The sequence below is a fragment of the Lynx rufus genome, unplaced genomic scaffold (genome assembly GCF_022079265.1).
Source record: "Lynx rufus isolate CCGP_SWC_20201006 ecotype Redwood Valley unplaced genomic scaffold, mLynRuf1.p SCAF_3, whole genome shotgun sequence".
Lineage (NCBI taxonomy): Eukaryota > Metazoa > Chordata > Mammalia > Carnivora > Felidae > Lynx > Lynx rufus.
In genome coordinates this window covers 164,351,066-164,376,890 of record NW_025814845.1, presented here as the reverse complement: position 1 = coordinate 164,376,890, position 25,825 = coordinate 164,351,066, and the positions used below count along the sequence as shown (strand labels likewise).

At 36.3% G+C, this 25,825-nt stretch overlaps 1 protein-coding gene and 1 pseudogene across 1 annotated transcript in view; both read right to left on the bottom strand.

Moving 5' to 3' along the window:
- The window catches only part of PSD3 (pleckstrin and Sec7 domain containing 3), a 553,196-nt gene that overhangs the window by 56,165 nt on the left and 471,206 nt on the right, over positions 1-25,825 (bottom strand). The window contains exons 15-16 of the mRNA XM_047092318.1: positions 14,151-14,308; positions 10,936-11,080 (exon numbers count right to left, since the gene is read on the bottom strand). Of these exons, the coding sequence (XP_046948274.1) occupies positions 10,936-11,080; positions 14,151-14,308 (303 nt within the window). The remainder of the gene's footprint in view (positions 1-10,935; positions 11,081-14,150; positions 14,309-25,825) is intronic.
- On the bottom strand, positions 1,429-2,469 carry LOC124520413 (uncharacterized protein C3orf38-like; annotated as a pseudogene).

Below are 25,825 nucleotides of genomic sequence, written 5' to 3'. Positions count from 1 at the left end.
TTTTTCATAGTATTCTCTTATAATTGTTTGTATTTCTGTGGTGTCAGTTGTGATGTCCTCTTTCATTTGTGATTTTATCTATTTGGGTCCTTTCTCTTTTCTTTTTGATAAGTCTGGCTAAGGGTGTATCAATTTTGTTTATTCTTTCAAAGAAGCAGCTCTTACTTTCATTGATCTGGTCTACTTTCTTTTTTGTTGTTTCTATATAATTTATCTGTGCTGGCTTTAGGCTTCATTTGCTACTTCTTTTCTAGCCCCTTTAGGTGTAAGATTAGGTTGTATATTTGGAACTTTTCTTGCTTCTTGAGATAGGCCTGAATTGCAATGTACTTTACTCTTAGGACTGCCTTTGCTGCATCCCAAAGGGTTTGGACTGTCATGTTTTCATTTTCATTTGCTTCTATGTATTTTTTAATTTCCTCTTTAATTTCTGGTTAACCCATTCATCTTTAGTAGGAAGTTCTTTAACCTCCATGTATTTGAGGGCTTTCCAAAATTTTTCTTGTGGTTGACTTAAAGTTTCACAGCTTTTGGTCTGAAAATATTCACAGTATGATCTCAATCTTGTACCAGTTGAGGCCTGATTTGTGACCCAGTATGTGATCTATTCTGGAGATTGTTCCATGGGTACTTTAAAAGAATGTATATTCTCCTGCTTTAGTGTGAAATGCTCTGAATATATAACACTATGTTTCCTTTATATGGTATTACAATAAACATTCTATAAAACTGTTAGTTTAAATCTTAGATAAGAATAAGGTCTGTTTTGAGAACAGCATTTATTATTGCTCAAAAATACTTCAAAAATGTTGCAGATTTTAAGATATTTGGCTTGGTATACAATAAATAACTGTGAATAATGTTTTAAAAAGAGAAAGTAAATTTAAAAAAATTTTTTCTTTTAAAAAGAGAAAGTAAATTTTCTCCACCTGCTAACTTACTGGACCTTTTGATTGAGAATGTTATTCAAGTTTTCTAAAATGACAACTTTGAGTATACATTAAACATCTCTGAAACATGTACTTACTTAAAAAACAGTACTGTCATGACATGCATTTATGATACTGTCCAGATTTAGATAAAAGTAAATGAGAAACGAAAAGGCCTTGAACGTTATTAATCCTTTACCATGTGAAAAGTAAAAATATTAGCAGAATATTCACTAAGTATAATGAAAATATTATCTGGTTTCTATGCCACACTATTAGTTATACCAACTAATGTGGGATTTATTTGATGAATTGCATTAAGCTCTCAGAACATTTGCTGCAACTCAGGTAGAAAGAAGCAAGGACATCACATACTATGTTATTCTGTAGTCAAGTAAGATATTGCAACTAATAAATGTCAATCTTCACATCTGAAATCACCTAGACATTATTGTTAGAGTAAGACATATTTGGAAGAGTTTCTGTATAGAAGGTTTTTTTAGACTGACATACAGCTGGGTAAACTCAGTTTTCTTTGGTTGAACAATGCCTCATCTCCACTGCATAAAGCCTGGTCTCCAGTTCCACTATCCAATGCCTGCCTTACATTAAGTTGTATTTTGTTAGCACTGCATAAAGCAATTATGTTATGAAAGACCTCTAGGTTACTATGTTCAAATTAACAGCTGGTTTCATTAATGTTCCTAGAGCAACAGAACCGTCTCCAATAATTTTCAGATTGATAAATTTGATTTTCCAAAACAGGGCAGTGCATGAGTCCAAAAATTTGTTCAAAAATGCCCAAACAAGTGTTCCCCTGGTGGGAAGTTCCAGCAATTCCAACCATAACTAGACCATAGGGAGCAGAAGCACATTTTCAATCTATGGGACTCTAGTGGGACTGAGAAAAAGACATTCTTCTTTCACTAGTGACAGCAGATTAAGGCTCATACTTTTTGCTCCACTCAGAGTAGTCTATCACATTTTGTTCAGAGGTACTGTAAGAAAATGTAAGCTTCACATCATGCCACAAGTGTGGTGGGCCCCTATTCATCTTGAGGTGGTCCCAGAAAAGGATTCTGAGAATTAAAAAGTTCAAAGAACAAGTGACAGGATTCTGCTAATTGACAAAAATTGACTTTTTCAGTTTTTTAATCTTCTTTTTCCTGCCATCAAAAGAGTCTAATGTCCTCTGTCTTAATTAGCTCTGGTATTTCCTTCAACTTTTAATTGTTTTTTCCAATAATCCTTTGTATGCTGAATAAGATTATGTTTTTCAGTAGCTGGAGGTATAATTACCCTGTGTTGTGTTTTTCAGTAGCTGGAGGTATAATTACCCACTGTTGCCAAGTACTTAAATATGACTTCTAAGTGGACTTTCTTATGCCTCAAAAGTTCTTTTACACTTTGACTGTATACTGATTTGCACAAATGGCATCTTGGCGGTCCTCAGGCCACACCAGGCGATTGGTGATGGTGTCCCATAGGGCCATGATACCGTCACTGTCCAGAGGTTGAGCAGGGTATGACAGCCCTCCATTCTGGGTAGCGGAGCCCAACATCTCAACCCTCCAAAATGAAGGGAGAGGATGACGCAGTAATGTCATCCCTTTAGGCCCACTTGGGTCGGTACCTTGGCCCATAATTTCAAAATATAAATATTTTATATCGAGGGGGAATAATTAAAAAGACTACCAGAAAGTGAATAATTATGGACAACAAATTAAGATTATGTAATATCATTGTACATTAAAAAACGATAATCAGAAATTATGAGTCAAATGTAATATCTTAGGGATTTGTCATAATGTACACCTTAAAAGCCAACCAAGGAAAACTAAAATACAAGTCTAAAGCCATCAAAGTAAAAAGAACAATAAAAAGTTTTTAAAAAGCAAGGTACATCAGTGGAAAAAAAACAAGAAGGGTGGCAGGAACAAGTGTAGTAGATGAAAGATGAGATTCATTTTTAAATAGCAACTAAAACAAAATAAAAAACCTAACAAAATGCCAGAAAATTAGAGGAGAAGAAAACAAAGAAATCTGCTTTGAGATTTTACCCAAACTTGTCACTTGTACACTCATAATACTGAAAGTAAATGAAAACAATGCTTCCATAGCTTTTATTGACAACTTCACATTCATCTTTTTGTTTCATTCTCCAAAAACACTGCAGACTGTGTTATGGACTTGAATGCTTGTGTCCCTTCAAAATTCCTATGTTGAAACCTAGTGTGGCTATCTTTGTAGATGGAGCTTCTAGGAAGTAACTGAGGGCAAATGAGGTCCTAAAGATAGGGCCCTGACCTGATAGGATTAGTGTTCTTAGAAGAAGAGACATCACAGAGCACATTCTCTCTCTGGGCACAAACTCTGAAAAAGACCATGTGAGAATGTAGAAGAAAGAGGGCCATCTGCAACCCAAAGGGAGAGCCCACACCAGCCCCCAATGCTGCTGCCACCTTGATCTAGGGCTTCTGGTCTCCAGAACTGTGAGAAAAACGTTTCTGTCATTTAAGCCAACCAGTCCATGGTATTTTTTATAGCAGCCAGAACTAAGAAGAATGTATCAATAGCTTTTTCCTTTCAAAGTAATTTCTTTTGTGTATTTACTGAAACATGTAAATTATTTAATAGAATGTTTGACAAAAGATATTGGGTGATCAGACCGCTTCAAAAAATAAAAACATGATGCATTTTTTCTTTGTTTAATAAAATGTTTCAGATATACAAAAAGTCATGTTGAATGATATGTAAAAAATGCTCATTTATCTAACAGCTGGTTTAAGAAAAAAATAAGAAATCATTTGAAACTCCCTGCATTTATTTACCTACTCATCTCATCTTTTTCTATGCTACTCCTATACAAATAGAAGGCTCCATAGAAATAGTATGTTCTACAGGTTTTTATAGTTTGTAAGGCTTCCTTTATGATTGTCTTTTCATTCAACAGGTTTTTAAGATTTATTCACATATGTGCTCTAGTTCCTCAAAGTATACTGTTCCATTGTAGGACATTCTACAATTTCATTGAAGGATGCTTAGGTTGTTTTCAGATTTCTTGAGGCTATTATAAATGATACTACATTGAACATGCTGCCTAGTGAATATGGGAAAGAATTGTCCTACAGTACAATCACCAAGAGGTAGATTTTTGGGGTTTAGAATATGCACATCTTTAAGGTGACATTAACTTGTAAAGTGTTTCTACCAGTTTACATTCTCATAGTAGGCTTGAAATTCACATTGTTCTATACCCTTGCCAAAATTTGATATTTACTCAAAACCAGTGTTATTCCAGGTATCACAATGTCTTCCACTTGTGCACTACTATAGCACTTAAAAACGTCTATGCTACATACTTATTACAAAATATACTCTGACTTCTGTGTAAATTTTATCTTCTTTACTGATTATAAGCTCTTTGAAGGCAGAAAGGGTCATTTTTCCCCCTTTCCTCAAATCCTCCAGTGTTTAGTACTAAGCAGAGAAAACAGTATATGGCATAATTTTTGTATAGTACTGGAATAATTCTGATAGATTCTTTAAGTTCTCATTAGCTAAGAGCCAAGACCATCATCTTAGCTATTTTTATAATGTCCACATACCTAATACAGTACTTGATATATAGGTTCTTCAGTGAAGAGTAGCTGATTAAATGATTTAAAAAAAGTGGGGGAGACATAGAGGGGAGGACTCAAGAGTGTTTCCTTTGTGCTGTTCTAAAGCTGATAGAGGATTTAGAAAGTAATGACATTTCTAGGAATCTTCTAAGAAATTTACAGGTCAAATTGCTAAATACTGCAGCCTTATCAAACCCAAGATGTATGGAATTTAGAATAAAGAACATCTGCCTTGAGTCAGTTTGAGGTATTATTGAAGGCACTATCAGAAAGATTTTATCATTTCATGTTTAAAAGATTTAAAGACTTTAAACAGCGTAGTGAGCTGCTGCATAACTTCAAAATGATTTAACTGTTGATTACTTAAAATATGTTAAGTAGAGACCTTTAAGAAATGAATACAAAACAGTGTAGTTACCATTTAAGGTGATGCCAAGGAGTTTAGACCACATCTTGTTGGCTAAAGTGAGTCAATTAACATTAAATGACCGTAATTACATGAGTCATATTTTAGCTGCAACTGTGAAGGATGGATTGGAGAAAAGCAAGACTGGAAGAAGAGCAATATTAAGTGGTTATGTGAATAGTTTGCAAGAATTTTCCAAAGTGGAGTGTGTGCAACCCAGGCAAGATCATCCACTGGAAAGAATTTTAAAAATCAGCATTGGGATATAATTCACATACCACACAATTCACCCATTTAAAGTGTATAATTTAATGTTTTTTAGTATAGTCATGGGGTGGTGCAACCATCACTACAATTTAATTTTATGACATTTTAGTTCCCCTAAAAGTGTCTTTTTGGAATGGAATCAACAATATGTTTCTTCTGTGACTGGTTTCATTGTTTTTTTTTTTTTTTTTTACAACTGAATACTATCCCATTGTATGGATATATCACATTTTATTTATCTATTCATTAGCTGACCGCCATTTACACCTTTGGCTGTTATGAATAATGCAGCAATGGACATTTGTGTGAAAGGTTTTATGGGGTGTATGTTTTCATTTAACCCTATGTTTAATCATTTGATAAACCATCAAACTGTTTCCCCAAGTACCTGCATTCATATATATTCGTATCAGCAACATATCAAAGTTGCAATTTCTCCATATCTTCACCATAACATTAGTTTCCTTAAAAGATTTTTTTTTGAATTATGGCAGCCCTAATGAGTGTAAAATGATACCTACTGGTTGATTTGTATTTTCCTAATGACTAATGATGTTCAGCAGTTTTTCATGTTGTATTGATAATAGAACATGTAGTATATTTTATAAAAATATATACATATATTGGAGGATATCTGCTCAAATATTTAGTATTAATAAAGTGAATGATCAAAAAAGTTCAGAGACCAGTGATCTAAGTGAAAGATGACAAACGCCAGAATTAATGGATGTGGGTAGGGTATGAAAATAACTGGATTTGTGACTAAAGTATGAAATGGAGTGGGATAGGAAGGATGTGGTTCTGGCCAGTATGGGACACAATTACAAGGATGACTTCCTCCTCTGAAATCCCACTGCCCCTAATGCCTGTTGGTGGAGGTCACTGAGAGAATGCAACCCTGCCTGACAGGCAAGCTGGACGTGGGCAGCTGGAGGCTCCTCACCTCCTTCCCATTCATGGAATGTGCATTTCACTTATTTCCCTGATCTATAAGCTGCCCCAAGGACATGGTCTTCAAATAGTAATGTGTTTTTGAGACCATCCGAATGGTATACATGATTGAGCTCAATTAAGGCTCTATATAGATTATGATACCAACAGATGTGTGCAAAGATCTACTCATCTTGTGCCACCCAACACAGGTTTCTTAAGTAAGTTCTCTTGCTTATTAAAACTACTACCTACCAATGTGAAGAGGTCTACTTTTTTCCTCAGTCTCTCCTTGCCCTCTGTGTTCAGAAGCCAGTTTATGAATGAACTCTGCCGCACTCATCTGGCCCTGGGCATTACTGCCCTAATGGTCAAACCACAGGGTAAAATGAGGGGTGAGAAACAAGAACAGGGCTTTCCTTTGTTTCCAAGGCCTGGCCCTCAACAGTTAACATTCAGTGATCAAACTAATCACTGATTATTGACTCAAATAATCATTGATCATTGATTCAGATCTTTACAGGAGAATGGCTGAAATTCTAAGAAGAAAACAGAACTAGATATCAGGAAATGGTAATTTCATGAGGTATCGGTGAGACAGAGCAGGAATTGGACTCAGGTTTCCTAACCTGACTGAGAAATCTAGCATTCCTTATCTTCTTAAGGAGAAAACAAAAAAGTTAAAACTCTATGTCTCTTGAGTAGCACATCTTGCAGGAATGTAAGGGAGGATGCTTACTGAAAGGAACGTATTTACTACCATGACTGGTGAAGACCAGACCAAACCAGTCTGCACCAAGATGGACCCCAGTGCTGAACTTTCACTGACTTCTTCTCTTATTATAATACTAAAAGTCATATCCAGGGGTGGAGATTTAACATGTTAATTACACATGCGATGTATGAAGACACATGGCATTTTAGACCCCTGCCTCTATGCTTTGACATTACCCTTTCCCCACCCAAGTTTCTGATAAAAACTCTCCCTGACCTTGCCTTGGGGTGGGGGGTCAGCCTGAGGACACTTCTTTGTGCTGCTTCCCTATGCTTAAGCATAAGCTCCAATAAAGCCTTGCTGGAAATTCCCATTTAGCCTCTTGTCAATTTCTATTGCTGAGCGAGCCCAAGGGCCCAGTTCAGTTTCACACATCTCCAGCTAAGTAGTGAAGGGGAGGGGAGGGATTGTAGGGAGTACAGTGCAGCGCCTCTAAGTATGATCTTCACTGTTCACAGGCTGGACACCTGCTGTGTCTTAAAACATTCATGTGCCTGGGACCCTGACCCAGACCTTACCAGCCTGGGGTAGGGGTGCTGGGATATGTGCACTTTCAACAAGTCCCCAGATCATTCTTGTTCATATTAAAGCCTGAAAATGACTACTTTGATGAGTATAAAAGGAGGTCCTGAACAGATCCTGAAGAGGGCTGACCATGAAATCCTAAGTTTAGAGTACCAGTTATACCAGAAGGAGAAATGAAACTTAAATATTCAAACTTGTTCCTCTGCCTCCAAAAGAAGAAAAATATGCTTTGGCAACACTGCCATGAAAACAACTAAAGAAGATAACTCCTACACAGCAGAGTTGTGCAGAGAACCACACTGTACTGATAATGATCAATTTTAATAATGAAGGCTAATATGGTTTGGATAGAAGACAAGAATAATTTATTTTTTTTTCAACGTTTATTTATTTTTTTTGGGACAGAGAGAGACAGAGCATGAACGGGGGAGGGGCAGAGAGAGAGGGAGACACAGCCCAGAGCCTGACGCGGGGCTCGAACTCACGGACCGTGAGATCGTGACCTGGCTGAAGTCGGACGCTTAACCAACTGCGCCACCCAGGCGCCCCCAGACAAGAATAATTTAAATAAAAGCTTACAAATGACCAGGTGATGATGAACAGTGTGTCTCTAAAAGCATCAAACAATGTTTTAATTGAATGTTTAGTTTTTTCCTAACACTAATTTTTTTTTCCAGCAGGATACTCACATTGTTATACATGTATTTTGTAAACTAAAATTATCCAAGTGTTTCTGGCATTTAGGGCAGTCATAGCCAGGTTGTGGGTGTATGGAGAAAAAGGAAAGATAGCTGGGCTCAAGCAGTGGTTCTCAATAACAGTGAGTAGCAGTGGGGTAGGTTTTAACCCTACAGGACATTTGGCAATGTCTGGAGACATTTCTGGTTGTCACAACTAGGGGGATGATACTAGCATCTAGTGGGTATAGGCTAGGGATATTGCTAAACAAAAATTCAAAGGATGGTCCCCACAACAAAGAACTATCCAGGCTATAAAGGCAGTAGTGTTAAGGTTGGCAACACCAGGGCAAAATGCCAGGGCTAAACTTGAGGACTAGTCTACAAGATACTGGAAAGCTTGTGGGTGCACATATTCCAGGATTTACTGAAAATGCACTAAGGCTCCTCCAAAGATATCCCACAAGAGTCTCTATTTGATGTGGAGGGTGTGAACTAACTTCTCTCCCTTTTTCTAAACTATTATTTATCGCATGCTTGATTTTACATATTTGTTTTTAAATTGTCCTATTACTCTCAAAGGCAAAACATCTTTTTCATTTTTAGTAAACAAACACAATGACCTGGACAAAAAACACAGAGCTAGTGAAAGAACCTTTAAAAAATCTTAAAAACATTCTAGAACGTAGTCCTCATTTAGGCCCATAAAAGCTTGGTGATTTATTTGTGGAAAAGAAAACATCTTTTTTAACAAAGAAATTAGATTCCTGAAACGACCTAGTCATCTTATGTGACATAGGAGCACACTTCTTTTTGGTTATTGCCTTATTTAAAATCTTAACTCCATCATTTTGATCAATTACATAAACAGGGGTGGGTTTTTTGTTTTTGTTTTTGGTTCTCTGGATTTATGCTCAAAATAAGGAAAGATTAAGAATTTTATGCATTCTATTTTTAGAATGCCTCCAGTGTAAGGCATTTGTTTAAAATAAGAGATTTTATTTTGATAAAAGTGCTTGCTTGCTTAAACTGTTATCCTAAGGATGCTGGGGAACCAGTGAAGCATCCAAAATCTTACACATGACAAGACCTTTCATTATTTGGCCTCTGCTTACTTCTCCACAGAGGAATGTATCTTGCCTTTCTCAGTATTTTGTGCTCAAGTCACAGTTGATAATTTATATGTTATGTATCTCAGTGCTTTCTCCTCTAAGCATTTTTGATCCTCTGCTGGGATTTTCTCTTCTGACACCACGCCTAACTGCTATTCATCCTTTAAGTTTAAAATTAGATACCACAATGCCTCTTCCACCTACAAGGCCAGAGGCTAAATGTCCCTTCTTATACTCCCACAGCACTCTGGACTTATACTTCCTGTACTCTAGTCAAACTCTATTACAATTACTTGCATATTTTGTATCCAGAGAGTGTCTGGGTTTCATTTGTCTTTCTGTCTCCAGAGCCTAAAATAGTCTCTGAGGTATAATAGGCACATAATACATATTTATTAAATACACATATCATTGATAATCCATGATATCAGGTATGTAGAGGAGCCAGTTCATATCAAGCCCTGGTTGATTAGAGCCAGATGAAACTATTTCTATTATTGCACCAATAAGAAATTCACAAGGACATCAAACTAGCTTCCAAAATCCTTAACTAGTCAGTGAGAATACAGGCAACACAGACAGGTTTAAAATTGGCAAAACTGGCCTGTACACAATGTCCTTAGAACAGAGTTTTAAGTAAGACAGGAATACAATAAAATATGATCTTTAGAGAGATCAATCTGACAACAGAAGAGAAACTTATGGGACTACATTTGGAACACAGTTCTATACATAATCTTGATTAGCTAGAAAAACCCACATGGCCCACTTAGCTCCTCCCTGAGAGTTAGGGAAGTCTCTGCCCCAATGTACTGTGAATAGTGGATCCCTGGGAATATTCTTATATACCCAGCATCAAATATAGCCTGGGATATGGGAAGAGCTCAGTAAAATGAAAAAACAAATACATGAATAAAAAGCTTGTTTTCAAGCCAGGATGTCTGGCAGTAGCTACTCATTTAAAAAATATGAGTCAGTACAAACAAAACCAAAAAACTAAGCCTGCCATTTGCAACATCCATGGTGTATAGAAGGTATAACGCTACATGAAATGAGTCAAGACAGAAAAAGACAAATACCACATACTTTCGCTTATATGTGGAATCTAAAAAACAAAACAAACGAATAAACAAACAAATAAGCGAAAGCAGAGACAGACCCATAAATACAGAGAACTAATGGTTCCTAGAGGGCAAGGGGGTGGAGGATGGGCAAAATGGGTGAAGGAGAGTAGGAGGAATAGGCTTCTAGTTATAGAATGAGTAAGTTACGAGGGTGAAAAGTACAGCATAAGCATACAGTCAATGTTACTGTAACAATGTAATGGTAATGCTCATGGTAGGCAGAGCTATGTTGTACATGTGAAATTAATGTAACATTGTGTGCCAACTATATTTAACTTAAAAAAATTAAAAACAAAAAAACTAGGCCTGTATGACTGAGTAATAAACTAATATAAATTTTAGAAACGTATTCATAGTATGTGTCCTATGTGTCAGCCACGTGCCAGCTTCCAATATGAAGTGCAAAACCCAATATACTGCATTTTGCTTCGTTTATGCAATAGATCTTCCAAGGCAAGGTCTTATCCTTGCTGCCAAAATATGGAATATTATTTAAATGAAAATGTTAGTAGGATTATTTTACAAAGTGCTTTTTTCCAAAGTCAAAGCACTATCAAAATGACTTACCTGAGACAATTTTGTTGTAGTAGCAGGCAGAAGTGGACGACTAAACTTCTTCTGAGATCCAATGGCTGCTGGAAATGGTGGTGCAGAAAATACAGCTGCAACACAATTAATTTTGTTTATCCATCCTTGCATTTCCTCTGCACTCCTATGAGAAACAGATAAATTTACATCAGGGTATTTCTCTATCTAAGTGTATCACACCTTGCCCATTTCTCATTATTGATTTAAAATGTTACATAAAGTCATTTATATTTCTTGGTAATTGATCCTTGATAAAATTTCACTGAGATAAACATTTTCAACAGCAATTACCATAGTAATAAAAGGCCCTGGAACCGATGATCATTACAATATAAGGCTGTGATTATTCCTCAAGGAAACAGAAGGGGAAAAAAGCAAAATCACTCGACAATAAATATTAAACCCCTACTTTGATACTAGACTCAGTCAAACATTAATTTAAAAATTAGCTCCTCTTTCTATCACATAATTCAATTTTAAAATCCAACTGAGGAACAAATTGATAGAATTTAAAAGGAATATAAAAGGAAACAACCACTTGGAAAGTAGCTTTGACAGTTTTCTTGAAAAGTTAACTATATAAATTTATCATACAATCCAGCAGTTCTATTCCTAGGAATACACCCAAGAGAAATAAAAACATATAGGCACAGAAAGATCTACATGTGAATGTTCACAGCAGCACTATTTATTTATTTATTTATTTATTAAATATATGAAATTTATTGTCAAATTGGTTTCCATACAACACCCAGTGCTCATCCCAAAAGATGCCCTCTTTAATACCCATCACCCACCCTCTCCTCCCTCCCACCCCCATCAACCCTCAGTTTGTTCTCAGTTTTTAACAGTCTCTTATGCTTTGGCTCTCTCCCACTCTAACCTCTCTCTTTTTTTTTTCCCCTTCCCCTCCCCCATGGGTTCCTGTTAAGTTTCTCAGGATCCACAGAAGAGTGAAAACATGTGGTATCTGTCTTTCTCTGTATGGCTTATTTCACTTAGCATAACACTCTCCAGTTCCGTCCACATTGCTACAAAGGGCCATATTTCATTCTTTCTCATTGCCACATAGTACTCCATTGTGTATATAAACCACAGTTTCTTTATCCATTCATCAGTTGATGGACATTTAGGCTCTTTCCATAATTTGGCTATTGTTGAGAGTGACAGCAGCACTATTTATAAAAGTCAAAAAGGGGAAACAATCCAAATGTCTGTCAACTCGTGAATGAATAAAAGAAAAATGTAATATATATCCATACAGTGGAATACTACTTGGTAATAAAGGCATGAAGGGCAGATACATGTTACAACATGGTGAACCCCCAAAACTTTATGGTAAGTGAAAAAAGCCAGATACATTTCATACTATGTTCCACATACATGAAAAATCCAGAAAAGGCAATACCATAGAGACACAAAGGAGATTAGTGGTATCCAGGGTTGGTGGTGAAATGGGGGGTGACTACAAAATGGGCATGGAGGATCTCTTTGGGGTGATGAAAGTGTTCCGAACTGGATTGTGGTGATGGTGGCACAATTCTGTAAATTTGCTGAAAATTATTGAATTATGTACTTCACACAAGTGAGATTAATGGTATGTAAAGAACTTTCCAAAAGGATGTTAAAAATCCACCTGAAAGGATGTAGAAATCATCTGATTTCATTAACATACTTTCAACTTTTAACATACTTTTAACTTGTATGTCATATATTTGCAAAGACCAGCACTGACTGGCAGCACTCAATAAATATTTGTGAATTTATAAACGAATGGGAGGATGAGTCAGGACAGATTAAGGTAGACAGAATGTCAGCCCATCTAAAATCATTTCCTTTATGGATTACTCTGAGAAACCACACTAACCTAAGACCACACTAGGTATCAATTCCTCTTTGCACCCCATATGTTTCTATAATCTGATTTCTTTGCCTCTGTTAATTCAATTCATTGATTTCTGCAACACTTCTATCTGAAGTAATTAGAACTTCTTAGTTATCATACTTGGTATTTTACATTAAAAAAATGTTGGGGAACAGAATAATTTGAAGGACTCTGATGACTAATAGCTGTAATTATACATCTGGCTATGAGTCCCTCTGTGGTGTTAAAGCTGTCTTACTCCCATGCTAAAAAAAAATCCTGTGAAACTTGGATTTCCTTACAACTTCCTCCTCACCTGATGTCAGCAATTTCATACCTCCGGAAATTCAACATTCACAAATCACCAGAGTACTTGCTGCTGTTCTTATTTCTTTTTTTGATCTTACATTGCTTTGATCAACAAGTATGCAGATACTTGTGTTCACTATCTTGATGTTAAATTTTAATTCCAATGCCAAATGCAGTAGATTGGTAGTGTTGGGAGTGATTCTGAAGTCAAGCTCAGGTTCTGTGCAAAGCATGAAGAATTAACACTGTCACAGACACTGATGGTGTGTACTCCTATAAAAATTCCTTTTGTAGAGGCTCAGTTCTGAAAATGCAAAGTTTCTCACTTCACAAATCCAGAATTCTCTGTGTGAAAGGCTCCACTTCTAATGTGAAAGTTGTCATGGACCCCTTATTGAACTGGCAATCCATCCCGATTTCTTGCCCACAATGTAATTTTATCTTTTTCCTCTAGTTTAATCACAGACTATTAGAGCTCAGGAAGAGAAAGAAGAGAGAGGGAACAAAATGGAAATCTACACTTATTGAACAGTTTCTATATGCCAGGCACTGTATGAAGTACTTTATATATACACTTGATCTCATGTAATTCTCATTAGAACCTTATGAAATAAACATTATCATCTGCACTAATGACAAGCTAAGATTCAAAGAAGTTAAATTACATGCCAGGACGAAGAGCTAGGAAATGGTGATTTGAATCCAGGTCTATTTTACTCTCTGTGTGATAAAACTTACATTGTACAACCCTTGTATTTTATTCATAAAATATTAACTTCTATAGATGGTTTGTGGTTGACTAAAAGTCACAGGGCTGCCTTATAGCAACACAAAAAAATTGAACTTAGAGTTTCTATTTCTGATTCTAGTTTTCTTAGGCATTTGTCCCTCTTGTGTAACCAATTAATGACTTTGAATCCAACATGAAAAATTTCCCCTGAAGATCCTGATTCTATTTCTCGGTATAAAGTGGTGTTATGCAAACTAAAAAGCCAAACCAAATCAAACCAGTGAAACATACTGAGCTTGAAAAAGCAAGACCCTCCAGTCGGCAGTTTTAAGTTTAAGTACATTCGGCTTCTTCTCGTAGTCTATGGCCTTGGATGCCAGCGCATGATGCACACTCACGGCGTTTTTCAAATCCTCTTCAGACAGGGCCTTTTCAGGTTTATATTCATCCTACAGATGGATAGATGGATACAAAGAAAGCTAAGACAAGATCATATTCAGATTTCATCTTCTCTTTTTATGATAAGAGAAAAAACCCTAAAACTAAAAGAAAAACAAATTAGAAAATCCATGAAGGCATGGAAAAAGTGAAATGGTGTAAAAACAACTCTTTGCTACTTCAGGTACCCATCAAGAGAATTTTACTGATGGTGAAAACCTTGCCATTGTGTTCTTAGCTCTAAAGATACTATATTTTCTTCCTACTTTTTTTTGAGTCTAATATTATCAAAAGAAAAATCAAAAGTAAAATAAAATGATTCCTCCAACGGTTCTTTGAAAGAAAAGAGGGAAAATCAGTTTAATAATCAGGAGAAGGCTTAACCCTATTATAGATATAAAAAGGAAAGTGCCATATGAAGATGCAATTTTATATTTGGGCACGAATTATACACTACAGAATTTATAAAGGTTTTCTGTATGGCTTCCCTCCAAACTAACAATAGAAAATCCCAACTAGTAGAATAACAAGACTTTAAAGCAAATTTGATTATTAATATCGTATTTTTATGTCTATAGTTTTTCCAGGTCCAATAGAATAACAAAAGGACAAAATCAAAATTAATTAAATACAGTAGACACTGCAAAAATGTTTTAGGATATGTTTTCTAGTGTTTAAGGTCTCCTCTTCCCTCTTCCCATATATTGTCAGACATGATGCTAAAAAAACTTGCACTTCTATAAAGAAAACACACAAGAACATACAGCCCTCTCACCTAATTAGTAGCAAATCCTTAAGGAAGATATTGCCTATTCTCTTATCACAGCCTGGTTTTACATTTCCAAAAAAACAATTACATGTTCTCATTCCTCCTACTTCCTTCCCCCATCCCTGCCACAAATCAAGCAATTCAAATGTACTATTGCTATTAATTAAAACTGAGTCAGAAATAAACAGCAGCTGTTTGTCCTTAATGATCAGTCAGTGACAGTGATGAGAGACAAAGGTAAGGGAAACCTCAAATACACAGTAAATACCAATTGGAGTATAAAGATTACCCAGATTTATAATATTAAATGATGAAATTTCTTTTCTTTTTAGCTTATGAATACTTTATTTTATGATTTTTAAAATATAATATATTGTCAAGTTAGCCAGTGTATACAGTGTATACAGAGTGTTCTTGGCTTTGGGAGTAGATTCTATTTTAAGATTGCAACAAGTGTATTTTATTAAGCTTCAGAGATTAAGAACTCCTGTTGACAATGGACAGTTATCTACAGAAGTATGATGAAGAAAGAAAGAAAATAAAAAGAAATCTTAAGTTAAATACAATATATTTACATATATCTATTCTATAATTCCCATTAACGCAGAAAGTTGTAATCTAGTTATGTTTTGGGGTCCTGTCTTTTCTAAATGAGATTTTTCTTTTTAGCATTCCAAAGATTCACAAATTTCCTCAGGGAGGTATCAACTAGAGGAAGAGGTCCCCATCAGCCTTAGGATCATGCTACAATAGAACCCTGCATAGCTGACCATCCACTCGATTTAACTTACACTTAAGTCCATATAGGAATCTGAAGTAGATAAATAATGGGGGGTGGGGATAAAAGACCACAAACAAAATGATCTTCAGAGAATTTATACACTACCATCATTTCCATACATACTGATCTCTAACACTTGATATTGGAGTATGCACAGAGATCAGCTTAGAAATTTCTATGAACCTTTTTCCATATTCTAGGTCCATGACTTGGCCTAGAATTATCTTAATCCCTTCTCACTAGTTTCTTTTTGATTTAATTTCTTGTTTGAATTTAAGATGATTACTTAGTCCTTTTGTTTTTCCTATATCTTTTTTAATTAAGAAAGAATTTAAGGCTATAATTTTTCTTCTGAGTACAGGTTACACGTAGTTTGAGAATGAAGAGTACTTTTTCATTGTTCTCTAGATAGTTTGCAGTTTTATTTTTTGATCTCTTCTTTGATCTTAGTCATGTCAAAGAGTATGTTTCTTGAGTTTAAAGTTACCTAACGTTTTAGTTATTTATCATTATATATCTCTAATTTTATTGGCTTGTGACCAGAGATTTTACAGCAGTCTGTAAAACCCATTTTATTTCTTCAAAATGTGTTAAGGGTAATTTGTTAAGGTTTTCAAACCACATTTGACTTTTGTTAATGTTCCATGGACATACAGAAAAAAAAATTATTCTCTGAGGGATGAGTATGCATTAAGAGATAAGTTTATTGATTCAATCCCTCTATATTCCTACACCATTTTTTCTAAATGTTCATCCCATTGAGACAAATATACTGACCTCTCTCTTTCACTATATTGTATTTTAAAATCTATTTGCATTTCTAATAGTTCTTGTTCACATTTTAGTTGCTATGTTGTTTGATGTATTTAGGTTTATGATTGTTATCTTCCTTAAATGATGGGCTATTTATTATTTTAAAATGTTCTTTATCTAGTAGTGCTTAGTTACATAAGATAGAAACTTAAAATGCTCTCTCCCATAAAAATGTTCTATTTCTCTAATAGTCAACATCAACAAGGTAAGATTTTAAAAATCATTTCGCTTCCCTCCCTCCTTCTCATTAATCCTAAACTTTGCTGAAATACTTTATTATGTTTGTTCTGCAATATTATTAAAATTACTTGATATTGTGCATTTTCTATTTTAAAAAACCTTACTTTGTACTTATATTACACATTCACGGAGTCTCTCCTTTTTCTTTTAGATCTAATTGCTCACTTACTTTCTACCTTTCCTCTATCTTTAAGTGTTTTCTCATCCCTTGGTTATTTTCTCTCCTTTTGAGTATTTTTCTCAGGTGAATGATCTACTGTAGTCTTTATTTAAAAATATCTTTCACTTTCTTTGACAGGTATAGAACTCTTGGTTGCAGTCCCCTTCCACTCAGTATCTGTAGATGCTATTCTACTGTCATCTACCTTCCAGTTTTACAAAAGTCCAAAGCTAGTCTGATTCTTTTTTTTTTTTTTCCATTTTACTGTATTTTCTGTTAGGAATCTTACACAGGTTTCTTTTTATCTTTAGAATTTAGGAATTTTTGGTAGGCTATGCCTTAATATTCTCATCTACCCAGTTTCAAATGAAAGAATTCCTACCCCAATATGATTATTCACTTGGGCTGCTAACTGCTGCTAGAAATACTCAACCCAGTTGTACAGATGTGTGACAGCACACACATTTCTGGTCTCTAGCTATTGCTGCACTTAGTGCCAACAGACAATTCTTTTTTTTTTTTAATAAATTTTTTTTAATTTTTAATTTATTTTGAGAGAGAGATAGCATGAGTGAGGGAGGGGCAGAAAGAGGGAGAGAGAGAGTCCCAAGTAGGCTCTATGCTGTCAGCAAGGAACCTGATACAGGGCTCGAACTCACAAACCGCAAGTTCATGACCTGAGCTGAAATCAAGAGTCAGATGCTTAACTGACTGAGCAACCCAGGTGCCCCCAGACAATTCTTTCATACATCCATGATAGTCTCTGTTGCATTCTGCCAAATGTTCGCCATTCTCTTCAACACCCCAAGTCATTAAAACTGTGGCTAAGAGCATAGTTGCCTAGAGTTAGAACTGTCTAGGTTCAAATGACTAGTTCTAATATAATACTTAATGTTTTTGTGACCTTAGGTTAATTAAAGTCATTAAGCTTCACTTTCTAAGCTTGAGAAGCAGTGATAATACTTCCCTCATAAAGTAGTAGGATGAAGTTAAATGAGATACTGTTTGTTAAGCTCTTAATGTTCACAGCATATAGTAACCACTCAAATTCTGGCTGGTATAATTTTTTTTGTTTTTTTAAAATGTTTTATTAATTTTTGAGGGGGAAAGGGGCAGAGGGAGAGGGGGACAGAGGATCTAAAGCAGGCTCTGTGCTGACAGCAGTGAGACTGATGTGGGGCTTGAACTCACAAACCGTGAGATCATGACCTGAGCCAAAGTCAGATGCTCAACCAACTAAGCCACCCAGGTGCCCCTGGCTGGTATAATTTCTAATAATTTCTTAGTAACAGGGTTGGCCTTATATAAGGTCAAACTTGTAAATATAAAACTTTCTGCTTACTACTCCATAAAAAACAATATTTGGTGACCATTTTTATCTCCTTTTTTTCTGAAACAGAAGAATCCTGTGTTCTCAGATCATCCTCCACATACCTTTCTTAGGAGCTTATTTCATGGATCATTATTTTTCTTCTATATTTTTAATCATTCTCTATCTACTGGCTTCTTCCTCAAAGCCTATAAATATATTCAAAGTCTCTCTTATCATTGTAAGATAATTGTTTCTTCTAAATACTGCTTTCTCCTCTGGTATCACCTCTTTTCTTTTATGTATGATAAGTTAGCTGTTTCTATGTATTAATTTCCAGTTTATCCTTTAACCCACTGTAATTTGGAATCCATTTCTACATTTTACTAAAACCGCTCTGGCAAAGGTCATCAATGACCACCTAATTGAAAATTTCGAGAAATTATTGTTAGTTCTTACCATATGGCACCCAAGGAATTCAACAAAATTCTTGAAATTCTTCCTTTGCTTATGTTACAATACACTCCTTGTTTCTCTCCTACCTCTCTGAGCAGTGTTTTGCTATCTCCTCTTTCAACTATCCTCCAGATGTCAGTTCTGCCACTGTCTTTCATCTTTTCTCATTCCATAAATACCACATGGGATGATTACAACTGCTCTTATCAGTTAAACTCCCACCTATATCATGATGTCTAACAAAGTGCTGTAGGTTGAATGAGAAACATAAGACCAATTGATAGCTATTAATGAATGACTTCAACCGTGAAACCTGGAGCAATTAAATATTCTTAGAAAATATTGTCTGTGCTGATATTTTATTTATTTATTTTTTAAATGTTTACTTATTTTGAGAAAGAGAGTGCAAGCATATGCAAATGGGGGAGGGGCAGAGACAGAGAGGGAGAGAGAGCATCCCACGCAGGCTCCATGCTCTCAGCACAGAGCCTGATGCAGGGCTCAATACCATGCACCATGAGATCATGACCTGAGTTGAAATCAAGAATCGAACACTTAACCGACTGAGGCACCCAGGCACCCCTGCTGATATTTTCCTTTAAAACCAAGCCTGAAGGATGACATCCTTAGACTGCTATAAAAGTGCAAGAATTTTTAAAATGCAACATTTATTATAGTCCTACATAAAAGCTAACAGTAATCATCAATGTAGGACAACTGTACCATTGTGGCTGAACAGGACTCTATTCCAGGGCAGTTTCTAAACTCTGAGATACACTGCCAGTTTACCTTACATTGGAAGTAAAATATTGCACAGGACAGAAATGGAAGGCAAGATCCATAGTGAGGATGGAACTGAAGTCTAGGAATCTTAAGTCTTACAAACTTCTGTTTTTCTAGTTGGTACTAATATCACTTTACTATGAAAAAAAAAAAAAGGAAAAATAGGAGAGGATCAAGATAATGGAGTAGGAAGATCCTGAGCTCACCCCTTCCATGAACATACCAAAAGCTACAACTATATATAGAACTACTATCTCTGAGAAGAAACTGAAGAAAAGCAGAACAGATCATTTACAACTAAGGATATAAAGAAAACAAACAAAATGTCCACAAAGAGTTCGGTAGGAGGGGTGGAGATGCTGTCTAGTTAGGAACCATACCTTTGGTTCAGTGACCCACAGAGAAAGGGATTTCAGAATCAAAGAGGGCCCTCCCTGAGGAAGGAGGGTTCCAAGCCACACATTGAGCTCCATAGCCCAGGGGATCTGTACTGGAAAGATAATCACCCATAATGTCTGTTTTGAAAATCATTTGGAGTTTAGGTCTGGGATAGCCAGAAGAAAGTAGGAAGCTGTTACTTTAAAAGGTGCACACACAACTCACTTGCTCCAAATCCTAGCACATAGTCAGCAGTTTTAAAAGTACCTGGGTTAAACTGAGGAGATCTATTAACTAATTTTAGCATGTGTGAGAGAGGCAGGGATCTGTCAGAGGAACATTATCTAGGAATGGAAGGGCTGGCAAGAACCATTTCTGACACTCTCCATCTACTATGCTAACACCATTCACCCAGTGCTAACATTCACCTGTGGACTTGCACTGCCAAACTGCCTCCCCCAGCCTAGCACTCCTCCTAGGTGGCTCCCTGCCCCACCAAACATGCTGGTGGCCTCACCAGCACCAGTGAGCCACACCCCCAGCCCAGGGACACTGCACACCAGAGCATCTACAACAGTCATAGCTTAGCTCACATCCAGCTGTACCAGAGAGCTGTCCTGCCCATCAACACTCCTACAGCTGTCATAGCCACGCCTCTAAGCTAGCTGTGCTGGGGCCAACCCAGCACACCAGCATGCTTGCAGCAGTCACAGCCAGGATGCCTAGTCAGATGGGCTGGGGGTCAACCCCATTTGCCAGCATGCCCATAGCAGTCATAGCCAAGCCTCATAGACAGCCATGCTGAGTCCTGTATAACAGTGAGTCTGTGCCAGTCATGACTCAGCCATAAGAGGAGTGTTCACACTGCCAACACAAGGGCTTGGATGACCAAGATTTGCACTACTGGACCCCATAGGACACCTTCTGCATAAGACTACTCCTTCAAAACTTGGAGATGTAACTGATCTATGCAAGATACAGAAACAAACAAAGTTATACAAAATTAAGAGACAGAGGAATATATCCCAAATGAAAGAGCAAGACAAAACCCAAGAAGAAGAACTAAATGAATCAGAGATAAACAATCTAACAGATAACGAGTCTAAAGTGATGGTCATAAAGATGCTCACTGAAATTAGGAAAAGAATGGGTAAACACAGTAAGAACTTCAACAAAGAGAAAATATAAAAAACCAATCAGAGCTGAAGAATACAATAACTAAAATGAAAAATACACTAGAAGGAATCAACAGCAGCACATTAAATGAAGCAGAAAAATGGATCAATGATTTGGAATATAGGTAACAGAAATCATGTAACTGAAACAGTCACAAGAAAAATGAACTTTAAGAAAAGGATAATTTAAAGGACCCATGAAACAACATCTAATATACTAAGATTCATATTAAAAGGGTCCCAGAAGGAGAAGTGAAAAAGGAACAGCAACACTATTTGAAGAAATAATAGGTGAAAATTACCTTAACCTGGAGAATGAAACAGATATCCAAGTCCAGGAAGCAGAGAACCTCAAAAAAGATGAACCCAAAAAGGCCCATTCCAATACACATAATAAAGTGTCAACAGGTAAAGAGAGAACCTTAAAAGCAGTAAAATAAAAACAACCAGTTATATTCAAGAGAACCCCATACAATGACCAGCAGGTTTTTCAGGAGTAACGTTATAGTCCAGAGGGGAGTGGCACAATATATTCAAAGTATTGAAAGGAAAAACTTACAACCAAGAATCTTTCATCTGGCAAGGTTATCACACAGAATAGGAGACAGAAGTAAGGTGTTTCCCAGAAAAGCAAAAGCTAAAAAAGTTGATCAATATCAAACTAGTCTTACAAGAATTATTAAAGGGACTTCTTTAGCAGAAAAGAAAAGGACATAACTAGAAAAAATAAGAAGGAAACAATCTTACTGCTAAAGATCAATATAGTAAAGGTAGTGGATCAAATATTAACATAGCTAGTATGAAGGTTAAAAGACAAAAGTAGGAAAATCATCTAGACCTAAAACAGTTAGTCTAGGGATAAAAAATAATATGTAAAATATGACATCAAAAATATAAAATGTGTTGGGGGGGATGGGAGGATGTAGTGCTTTTCCACTGCACTGGAACTTCAGCCATCTGCAACTTAGAATAGTTTGCTATATATAGAATGCTATTTACGAACCTTATGGTAACCACAAACCAAAAACCTGTAATAAATACAAAAAAAAAAATAAATAAATAAAGAGAAAGGAATACAAACACCAAGAAAAATCACAAAATCCAACAGACAATGGCCAGAGAAAGGAACAGAGAAGAACTACGAAAACAAACAGAAAACAACAAACAAAATGACAATAAGTACATATTTATCAATAATTACTTTACATGTAAATGGACTAAATGCTCCAATAAAAAAGACACAGGGTGGCTGAATGGATTAAAAAACAAGATACTAATCCAACTGCCTAGGACGCCTGAGGGCAGGAAGAGGGCAGGGAGAGCAGTGCCATTGGGTTGGCTGCCCTGAGGTGGGAGCTAGGCTCCCTGGGCTTGGCACCAGGATTGGACTTGGTAGGGACTGTTTGGGATACCACTGGGGCTTGCTTGTAAGGTTGCTTTAGGGATGAAATTATAAGAAAAAAACTGGGAAACAACAACAACAAGAAACACTTACAGGCTAAAGAAAATAGAGAAGAAAAAAATAACTGGAAGCAAATGTGTTGTGAAAACACAACAGTACAAAACAATTGTATGCAACAAAGAAGTTCTAATAAAAAAGTTTACAGTGATGTAGGTCCACTTCAAAAAACAAGAAAAGTCTCAAATGAATAATCTAACATTATACCTGAAGGAACTAGAAAAAGAAGAACAAAACCCATAGGTCATAGAAGGAAGGAAATAATAAAGGTCAATGTGGAAATAAATGAAATAGAAAGTAAAAAAAGAAAAAAAAAACAATAGAAAAGATCAATGAAACTAAAGGCAGTTCTCTGAAAAGAAATACTAAGTTGAAAAACTCTGAGCCAGACTCATGAAGAGAAAAAACAGCCCAAATCAATAAAATCAGAAATGAGAGAAGTTGTAACTTATACCACAGAAACACAAAGGATCGTAACAGACTACTATGAAAAATTACGTGTGAATAAAGGGGACAGCCTAGGAGAAATGGATAAATTCCTAGAAACATACAATATTTCAAGACTGAATCAAGAAGAAACAGAAAATGTGAACAGACCAATTACTAGTAATAGCATTGAGCCAGTAATAGAAAAATTCACCTCGAACAAAACTTTAGGACCAGATGGCTTCAGAGGTAAATTCTATAAAACATTTAAGAAGAGTTAATAACTATCCTCGAACTGTTCCAAAAAACTGAAGAATAAAGAACACTTTGAAAGTTTTACTTTTATGAGGTCAACATAACCTAAAAACAAAAGACAACACAGAAAGAGACAATTACAGGCCAATATGTCTGATGAACATAGATGCAAATACCCTCAACAAAATAGTAGTAAACTGAATTCAGCAATACATTAAAAGGAACATACATAATGATCAAGAGGGATTTATTCCAGGATTGCAAGGATCTTTCAGGCTTAGCAAATTAATCATCATGATACACCATATTAATAAAAAGAGGATAAAAATCATACTATCATCTCAATAGATGCAGAGAAAGCATTGATACAATTCAATATCTGTTTATGATAAAAACTCTCAACAAACTGGTATAGAGGGTATAGAGGGCACATACCTCGACATAATAAAGTCCATATATGAAAAACCTATAGCTAATTTCAGAGTCAATGATAAAAAACTAAAAGCTTTTCCTCAAAAATCAGAAACAGGGATGCTCACTCCTGTCACTTTCATTCAATATAATATCAGGAGACCTAGGAGACCCAGTCATGGTAATAAGGAAAAAAAAAAAGAACATCCAAATTGGTAAAGAAGAGGTAAATGTCTCCATTTGCAGATGACATGATAGTATATATAGAACATCCTAAACACTCAACCAAAAACTATTAGAACTAGAATAAATTTGAGGGAGGAGTTAAGATAGTGGATAAATGGGACCCTGGGCATTTCTTGTCCTTCAAACACAGCTGGATAGAGGTCAGATCACTTGGGACACCCAGGAAAAAGATCTGAAGACTGGCAGAAGGATCTCCACCATTGGATGGAGACAGTGTGGCAGGTGTGAGGTGTATGGAACAGAACTTGGGGAGAGAAAAACAGAGCATGCTGTGGAGCGGGAGAAAGATAGAGGGGTTTAGAGAGTGCGGTATTGGGTTTGCACAAGAGGACAATCTCTCTGGATCATGGGGGAGTGAGAGGTACTAAGTGTAGTAAGTTTTTGTTTTTGTTTTTTGCAAACAGCATTTGGAGCACAAACTCTGGAGGTTTAGGAAGTATATGATTTTCTCCTAAGCAGAGCTGTGGCATGTGCTTCTGAGGAGGAGAGAGCTGGCCTGGGAGTGCAGAACATGGTATAAGGATCTCCAGGGCTTTCACTGATGGGGGACAAAGGTGCACACACAGGACAGAAAACTTGGTTGCTGCTTTTCACTGTGCTACACCACAGATTCTGAGTATTGTGCAGGTGGGGGACTGTTTTTCTGGGACAAAGGACATCAGACACAATGTGGAGAAATTCTATTCTGGAGAAGGGGGGTGAATCCACACAGTGCTGGGTCCTCTAGACTTTGAGTTTTGAAACCCAGCGACACACCAAATAAAAAATGCAGGAGAGCTGTGGCATAAGACACACTGACTATCCTCACTATTCTGTAAGGGCTTCCTGAACAGTGGGGCTGTAAGATCCCATCCACAGACTAGAGAGTGGGTAGTGCCATTTTCCCTCTCAATACCAACATGGTGGGACTTCAAGAACAGAGTGGCCCTCAGTGGAGGTGGGACCCATTTACATCAAACCTCACCCCTCTGTGCCTGCAACTGCTTATTTACTAGGGCAGAACTAACTTAGAATGAGTAGAGAAGGCCACTCCTCTAGAACACCAGCACAGCAGCACCCTGAATGCACCAGTGTACTGAAAATAGAGTGCTTCAGAACATCTTCTGGTGGAAATAGGACAAAGGCTTATTTTTTTCTTCTTCCTTTTTTTTCCTATTGGAATCAGGGTTATAGTTGTTTGTTTGTTTTTTCATTTCCTTCTCTTTTTTGGATCAGTCTTTTTTTCTTCTTTTCGTTTTCTTCCTTTCTTTCCTGTTGGGTTGTTTTGTTTTGTTTTGTTTGTCTTGAGAATTATAGCTTTTTGATTACTTGTTTTTTTTTCATTCTTTTTCTCTTTTTTTTTTGAATTAGGCTTGTTTTTTCTTCTTTTTCTTCAAGCTTATTTTGACAAACAAATCAAAGCACACCTGGTTAAAGGTCCAAATGCTCCACACTGCAAGCAAGGAGGAGCTCTAGAGGACTTATCAATGGGAAAGAGCAGCCAAAATGCAAGAGCAGAGTACACACAGCATACACCAGAAATACTTCTGTTTCTTCCCTGGACAGTATATGATCCTTTTTGATTATAGCAGTACTCCCCGGTGTAGGAAATATAACAAGATTTCAAAACATTTAAAATACAGAAATGTAGCCAAAATGACAAGGCAGAGGAATCCTCCTCAAAAGAAAAGTCAAGAAGAAATCACAGCCAGGGTCTTGATGAAAAGACATATAAGGAATATATCTGAACAATTTAGAACAACAGTCATAAGACTATGACCTGAGCTTGAAAAAAGCATAGAAGACACAGGAAAACCCTACTACAGGGATCAAAGACCTAAAAATTAGTCAGGCTGAAATAAAAAATGCTACAACTGAGATGAAAAAC